At 36.0% G+C, this 8,611-nt stretch overlaps 1 protein-coding gene across 1 annotated transcript; it reads right to left on the reverse strand.

The window, feature by feature from the left end:
- Nucleotides 1–684: 684 nt before the first annotated feature.
- LOC108376771 (uncharacterized) lies at nucleotides 685–8,077 on the reverse strand (the record flags this gene model as incomplete). The annotated part of the gene is made up of 2 exons (XM_017633013.1): nucleotides 685–2,767; nucleotides 7,658–8,077. Coding segments are annotated over 2 exons (2,119 nt in total), but the record flags the coding sequence as incomplete, so codon positions are not given.
- Nucleotides 8,078–8,611: the final 534 nt, after the last annotated feature.

Here is an 8,611-nt window from a genome sequence, read left to right on the forward strand (position 1 = left end):
TAGTAGGCGTGGCAGTTAGCCAATTTTTACCATTTTGATAATTGTGCTTTCCTTACTGAAAGTGGCACAAATAGCAAATTTTAGCAAAAAAACGTTTACTATCTTTTCCAGCAACTTTTATAGGGATCTGAGGACGCAGCTGAAATTGATCTTGCTATTATCTTAAAGTGTGCAAAGTATTTTTGTACAAATCACCCTCCACCGCGCCACAAATAATTTTTACACCCCATAAAAACATTAAAATGTCCGTAGCTAAGTACTGGGAAAAATTATGAAATCATTTGAAGAGCCTGGCTCACGGATATATATCCTTATAATCAGCAGAGAGGTATACGCTGCAGCACAATATAGTATAATAATGAGGTTTCTGAGCTAAACTTTCTTTGTTACTTTGTTCACCTTAAGAGCTTAGGGAGATACACTCACTGAATCTACTTAGATTTCTAACTTTTACGGGTATAATCTGACCTAATAGGTGCAATTTTCCACTCTCTTTTCTCTTACGTTCAATTCCGAGCGACCTTATGTACCAGATTTTGTCTATCTTAATTCAACCTCTACCGACTATTTAAATAAGTCCAGCCTTAACAGAGCTTTGTATTATTAAAACTATTTTAAGATTTCTTCGTGTCTTACTTATTTATTTCCCACATGTACTCCTTAGTTCTAAACAGCGTTTCGTAGCTCCTTTTGAAAGGGAAGGATGTTACTTTCAAGTTTCTCATTTACATATGTTTACCACTTCTACCGAGTTTAAGACCTAATCTGTGTTTTAATATAACCAGATCTTTCACGTTTATTCACAATGTTCCTTCTCATGCTCCTCTCTTATTTCCTGCATTAAATTCTATTTAAAAATTACACTTACCTACATTACTAAAACTGCTCTAACAGGACTTCCTTTGTATGTAGTACTTGTATACGTTGTATGTATATTAAGATTTCTTTAAATGTTCACATTTAAAAGCTAAAGCTTATTCCAAACCTTCTTTCGTTGCACGCGTTAACCTGTTTCATAGACACCTGAAAATGAGGTACCTACACTCGAGTCTTCGCACTCTCATCTCCTTACAGTTCGGCGAAAATATTCTCCCTAAAATCCAACTCTGGATGTGCCGAATGCGACGAACCGTGACTATAGTCACGCGATTTCATTGAACTACGCGCCGAAGATGAAGAGAAGCTAGACGTACGTCCACTACTGCGTCGCATTCGGCCCTCAACCACAGACATTTTTGATAACGGTTGCGTGGGATCCAATTCACCGAACGCACCCGCAATAAGATCGCTGCTATTTAGCGAATTGAAGCTATCTCGCTTCGAGTTGCGATGCGAATTTGAGTTCTGGCTGTGGTGCGATGATTTGCGGCTAAGTCGACGCGAGTACTGATACTGGTAGGCGGAAGTGGGCGTGTTAGATGCTGCAACGCCGCTGCCCGCATGAGGCACAGCGTTTCCAGCACCCGGTGTAAACTTGTCGAAGAAATCGGACGGCACTTCTTCGTCCACATCGATGCCGCTCTCACCTTCGTCGTCGCGAGGCAGTCCATGCGCTGCACGTTCCTCGCCGCTGAGCGTGGATGCAACACTGTAGGCTTCTGTTGTGCTACTACCACCACTACTTGATTGTAGCGGGTCACTACACAGCAGCGAGTTGGGTGTGCTATCTTTTGCTGTCGCCGTTGAGGGTGTCGGCGTGACTTGTGAGGATACGTCGTAACTGTACGGATCTAGTTGGGGTTTTGGCGAACGCTGATAAATCTTATCGATATCGGGCAGTTTGCGACGTTCACCCACCGTCATGCGCACTGTTTCGCCATTTTGCTCACGCTCAATCATCTCCTGTATGTTCATGCTGCGCTCGCGTTCCAACATATCGATTATCTCCAAATCGCGCTCGAGCGTACTAGCCGTGTCCATGTGCGAGAAACTACTGCAATCACTGAATGATAAATCCTTATTGCGCAACAAAGGCTGACCACTGAGGCTCCACTTCTTGTGTTGCGTATAGTTGACCGCACTCTGACCGCTGCCGCTGGGCACAATCATGCCACTCACTATGGAGGAATCTTCGCCATCGCCAAAGTTACTTGCACCGCCATCATCCTCGAGCAAACTACTGGCGCCATTGCAGTACGTCGAGGAGGTCATATTCGAGCAGGAATTATCCAATGAACCAAGTGTCAATTTGCGCTCACCAGCGCTTCCTCCTCCTCCTCCTCCGCTACCGCCACCGCCAACACTCTCGCGTCGACTGCCGCTGCTTACACTGCTGCCCTTCGGCGTTTGACGCGCCTGCAGCTGGCCACCAGCACTGCCGACGCCTGCCAACGCTGACTTATTGCCTTTTCCGCCATCCGATATTATCTTAATCTTCACATCATTCTTCTTCACACGCACATCCTTCGCCAAAGCTTGCCTACCATGGCCATGCTGACCTGCCGCACCGCCATTCATGGTGTCTCTGCCAGGCTGTCGGCTGTTATGGTGATGCTGCTGCTGTTGTTGCTGAAACTTGGCCGCCCTGTTGAGTTCGTGTCGCGTTACCAGCGCTGTACCGGTAATACTGCCACCCCCGTTCAAGTACTCTTCACCATTCACCAGGATCGAAGTAGCTGCTGTGGTATTTGTGTTGTCATCCTTCTCAATGGAATCCTCCCTGGAACTGGGCGTATGGCCACTGCCGCCGTGACTAACGCAGCTGCGCGACTTGTGGAAACGCTTGGTGGAAAGACGAAAATAGCCGCGTATACGTTCTTGCTCATCCCTGTGCGAAAGACGAAGGGAAGAGAATAAAAAGTAAACAAAGTTAAGAATAAATTATGTACATGTGGATAGTCATGATGATAGCAATACGGTATTTTTATAGCTAAAGAAGAGAAAATAGATAAGCGCAAATAACGGGATTTAATTAAAATAAACATTCTGCAAATCCCCATTGCTGACGCTGACGACTGACTGCGCGAGCTCAGCAAAGCTGATTGTAATTAGTAATTCAATGTCCTTATTTTTACGATGGACATGCAAAGTGGCTATGCTTTGGGCTTAAGTACAATTTAAAGAAGATGAATGGAAATCAGAATGGAATAAAAGCGAATATGAAATAAATTTAAGGCCAATTAAGATTGAAAAGCGTAAATGAATGCATTAAAAGAAAACCAGAATGTATACTTTTTTGACAGTTGAAAAAAAGTGGTCATACATCATCATCAATTAAAACTGGACATCAGTGTTGCCAGATTCATTGTTTTGACTGCAAATTACAATTTGAACGAAAAGGTTAAAATTTCTCTTTAGATTTTTTTTGTAAGTAAATCATAAAGATAAAAGGCACGATGAAGTAGCAGCGTTTGTTGATTTTAAATAAAAGGTGTCGTTCGTCTTTTGATTTTCAGTCGCCACAGCAAATACGGAAAGAAATTTTTTCCGAGTCAATTTGAATCAAAGGAGAAATAAAACCTGAAACTCCTGCACTGCTATTTTAAGAACAAAATATTTTCAAAACAAGCTTTCAGGAAGTACTAAACTAGAAACTAAATTTCATTAAAACAAAATGGTATTTATTTAAATATTCCATTTTATAAAGTCTACTTTTTTAATTAATGAATGAATTAAAATGAATGGAGTTTTGTTATTTATGTATAATAATATTCAAATATATATATGTTTTTTAATTCTATTTGTTTTTAAGGCTACAGATTTTTTATCGAAAATACAGTTCTTTCCGGAAACTTCAGTTAAAAAAACAAAATTTGGCAACATTTCTAGACATATAAAATTAACATCAAAAAGGTGAACAAATCGCTTCTTTTTGAAAAGTCATATAAAATATGGACAGAAAAAAGTTGAACGCGAATATTGAACTGAAAAGTTTACATAGAAAACTGAACAAGGAATATCATGCAATAGCTGTTGTTTACTTTCCAGCGTCCACATCTTTGTATTCGTCTTCCAAAAACGAAAAAACCTATCATTTGAGGCAAGAAATCGTATAAGTACGCTTTTCAAATACCCGCCAATAATTGATCAGTTTCTCAATGACCTATGCAGTTTTTTAAGAGCCAAAAATATGTATCCAGCTTTTAAGTTATAATAAATTATGTGCAGCTTCTTATTAACACTGGATCACAAATTTGTGTTGTTTTTTATACGCCACGAGCCCCTATCCAATTCTTTTTAAGAATCGCTCGTTGATTCCGAAAATCACGTTAATTTTTTTTAATTTGCCGTTAATCAACTTCAAAAAAAAGTGATTCCACTTAATCACGTACATATGTTTATCTTGCGGCAATCGAGAACTAATGAAATTCTCCTTACCACACTTTTAATAGGCCTGTTAGTTTCTGAGAAATTAAATGATTCCAGATTTTTTGTTTTTTTGATGAAAAATTAAAAAGAACATAACTTTAACAGGGAAAAAATTTAAACATAACAGATGCTGTGCCAGTTTTTTTCATTTGTCTAAAAGCAGTTTCTGTTGCAAAAGCTACTAATAAAGAAAATTGATGGATAAATAAAAAAGGAAAGAGTAGTGAAATGAAAACGCGGAAGAATTTTTTGTATGAAATATGAGCAGGAAAGAGTGTTACTCATGTATACATGTCTCGAGCTACATCGATTTTCATCATTAGTAGCTTGAGTTTTTTCATGAGAATAGAATTTATCACATATGAAAAAAATTTACACAAAGGCTGTTATTTTTTTTTTCTCTGTTAAAGTTTGAATTTTTTTCCTAAAAAACCCTGGAGTGACTAGTTAACTTCTCAGAAGCTATTAGGGCTATCGAAAAGTGTTTTCTACACATGGAGAATTTGCAAGTTCTTATTGTCTGTGTTTCGTGTTCAGATTACTCAATTTTTTCGTAGATATATACGTTTAGGTGGAACTACTTTTTTAGCTGAGTAACGGTAAATTGCAAATATCTCGAAAGCTTATACAAAAAAAAAAAAAAATTTACTTGATTTTCGGAATCAGCGAGGAATTCTACATAAATATGGTATCTGGTGTGCCTTTTTGATGACAACCAGTATTACTTCGAAATGTGTTTCCAGTTTTTAATTTGTCAAACAGTTATAGTTACTAAAAAAATAGCCGAGTTTTTAAATGGTAAAAAAATGTATGTCCAACTTTCAAATGAACAAAAAATTATATCCCGATTCTAGTTCACGAAAAAATAATTACATTATCAAAATATCATATCCGTATTTTAAATTGGCTAAAAGTTATGAACAGCTTTTATATCATAAAACATTTGTGACCAGTCCACTTTTCAAATTTACAATAGTCAGGCCCGCTTTTGAGTTAATGAAAAAATTATGTCCAGATTATTAATTGGCCAAACATTATGCCCAGATTATAAATTGGCCAAAAATTATGTGGAATTTTTAAATAACAAATTATTTGCGACTAATTTATAAATACTACAAATTTAAGATGAGATTTTAATTAACCATAAAATTATGTTCAGTTTTTAATTATATACTAAAATTATGTGGCCAATTTTTAAATTGCCAAACATTTATGTACAGCTTTTTAATTAAGATTATATGTATAGGGTGATCCAACTAGACCTTAGTTTTTTAATTTTAAATAAAAAACTTAAAACATCTTTGTTATCACCCGAACGAAGAATCTCTGGCATTTACTTTTTAGAACGCCAACGGTTCAGGGCCATTATAATTCGTTATATTTAAACTCATTTTTTGAAATTGGCTATTGCGGCTTCCATTTCATTATTCTTGTACGCAATATTTCTCATATTTTATTTCTAAATTTGCTAAAGTGGTATTAAAGGTTCAACAAGTTGTTTGTTCTTTATTTATTTTACGCTTTCGTGAATTTCTGTTTTCTTTTTTTTTGTGTAAATAATTGTTTAGTGCGCAAAGTGGAAATTCATTGTTACTGGTTCTTACGGTTTACTTTTTTTGTTTTCACTTTTTATGCATTTGGTTCGCGACCAACCACTTTCTTGCAAAAGGCAATGGGAAACTCATTCTACGAGTATAAAGGAGAAATAAACAAAATGAATTAATATATTAGGACAAGGGATAAAAAGATGAAATGTCTAAAATAAGAGTGGCCAAAATGGGAAATTTCGGTAGAATTTGAGAAGTACGGCAGAATGACAGCAAAAAATGCCAATTTAAAAGGAAAAACAGGAAAAACATTAAAATATAATTTCCGCAGAAAAATGCTAGGTAAAAGTGATTTCCTCTACAAAATTTTTTGATGCCAATCAAATTAGAAAATACAAAGAAAGTTGCTTTGTTGTGGTTCGTATGCATGTATATGGTTCATTGTATAAAAGTCGATAAAAAATTAAATGAAAAATTAGCAGACATTGTTGCGGTTAATACTTCATATTTTTTCTCTCAGTACATCTACATACTATTTATAACTACATGTATACTGTACACATTTTTGTTGAATAATTTGACACTGAAAAGCCCTAAACTAAGGATGGTAAAAAGTTTTGAGAAGTAAGGTTGCCAGATATTTGAAGGGTCAATAAAATATTTCAGTTTCTTCATCAAGACTAAAAGCGTTTGAAGATATATAAAAATATTTTTGAACTGGGTTGCCACACCTAAAAAAATAGAACAATGATTATTAAAATTTTAAGCTTATTTAATACCACAATGTGTGTATCACACGAAGGTGGACTAACATGTTTCGAAATAGGGTTGCCACCGATCTGTTACCTAAGATGGGGTAATATTTTAACTTAAGTGAAATGATGCAATATGCATTTTTGCACATTCGATAGTTTGACATGGTAGCGGCTAAAACTTCATTTTAATACCTTTTGTTTGAAACCCATAGCATGTTAAAAAAAATGTTATTGTAGATAAATGGCAACCCTACTTACTTTTACTGACAAGGAGTGAGGTAGGAGTTAAAAATTACTAAAACTCTGCTTACGTAATAGCGCCTTATTTAAAAAATAATGAGTGTTTAGGTCGTTAAATAAATTTTGTTTTTATTTAAAAAAAAAAACAGGCCGAAAAGCTCCAGGAATAAACACTTAAGATAATTTACACCCTCAAAATCACAGAATAACAATTATTTAAAACAAAATAAAAATCATTAAGACGGTAAAAAATATAAAAAAAATCTAATTACAACCAATTATTTATAGTTTTTATTTAAAAAACAATAACACCTTCCATCCTATACATTGCTACAAATAGTTGAAGTTACTGATATAATCGATATATGTACATATTTATCGATGCATCTTCTAAGGGCCGGTTACGCAATGTCTGGTTAGTTTTTAACCATGATTCTATTATTAAATTTTGGATGAAAATTGACATTTGCGTTTTCCGATTGCCTTGTAAGGTTGCATTTGAGAAGTTTATAGAAAAGGGTAATAATTTGATCCCCTTTTGTCATCGATATAATTTTCGATATCCCCTTCATCGCATCACTTACAAAGCACAATTGTTTGGCTAACACATGATTGAGCTGTGAGCAATCAAATCAAAAGCATTCGACTTTGGATCTTTGCTGCTATTAACTTAATTAAACTCAACCATTTGTAGAAGGCTTACGTACCATAACGAAGTTATGCTTTCACAAATAGCTTTTAAGTCTACTTCTCAACACTATCCCCCCACTATCATTCCACATAACCACACTCCACTCCAACACTTACCTGGGTAATATTTGCGAGGCATAAATGCATGGAAATATAACGGTTGGCAGAAAAGCTATCCACACAAACATCAAGTAGGTGAAGTCAAAGTGTTTCTGATTCTCGTAGGTCTCCTCCATGGAGAGTCGTGCGAAACGTAAAATCATCAACGGACACAGGCAGACCACTTGTGCTGCGGCCATGCTGCCAAAGTTGCGTTGCTTTCGCTTCTCTCGATAGACATCCCACTCGGCGCTATACAGATCGTACGAACGCGTTTTCGTTGCAGAGCAATTGGAGGAAGTAAGACCAAGCCCGCCAGCACCGCTACTGCTGCCACCACCATTTGTATGTGTAGTGGTGGGCGCTGAGGAGCCGATGCCCGAGGTGGAGGTAATGGTAGCGCCAACGCTGGCACCCACCGATGAAGCTGATGAATTGCTGCAAATGAGGGAGAAAATACAAATGAATGATGAAGCGCATACATTAATATCTACATATGTTATTATATAAATATGTATGTAGGTATGGGTAAGAGGGTATGTGATATCCATTACTAGTTGAATGGTTTGCTTGGTATGTAGAAATGGGCATAACCCTGCAGGAAATGTATCCATGTAACTATAATTGAACTTGAAGCTGATTAAGAAAAAACTAAAGACCACTATTATCTGTTTATTTTCTTTGATGAAAGCTAATTATGTATATTTCTATGGAGGTGGTTGCGAAATAGTCAAGGGTGGTTACCTCTACATTGGATGTCAACTAACTTGTAACTAACTACTTTTGGGCATAAAATATCAATAAGAAAAACTAAATATTTTTTTGTTTTTTTTTTTTACTTTTTTATTTATTTAGTTTATTTAACATTACAGTCTATATATTCTTCATTCATTCATTTAATTTGTCCGGAATTCGAAAAGTTATTTGTGAAGTGCAGAAAAAAGTGTATTCAAAGTAAAATTTTCTATGAGG

The sequence above is a fragment of the Rhagoletis zephyria genome, unplaced genomic scaffold (assembly GCF_001687245.7).
Source record: "Rhagoletis zephyria isolate East Lansing unplaced genomic scaffold, Rhagoletis_zephyria_1.1 Rzeph_scaffold_10935, whole genome shotgun sequence".
Taxonomy (NCBI): domain Eukaryota; kingdom Metazoa; phylum Arthropoda; class Insecta; order Diptera; family Tephritidae; genus Rhagoletis; species Rhagoletis zephyria.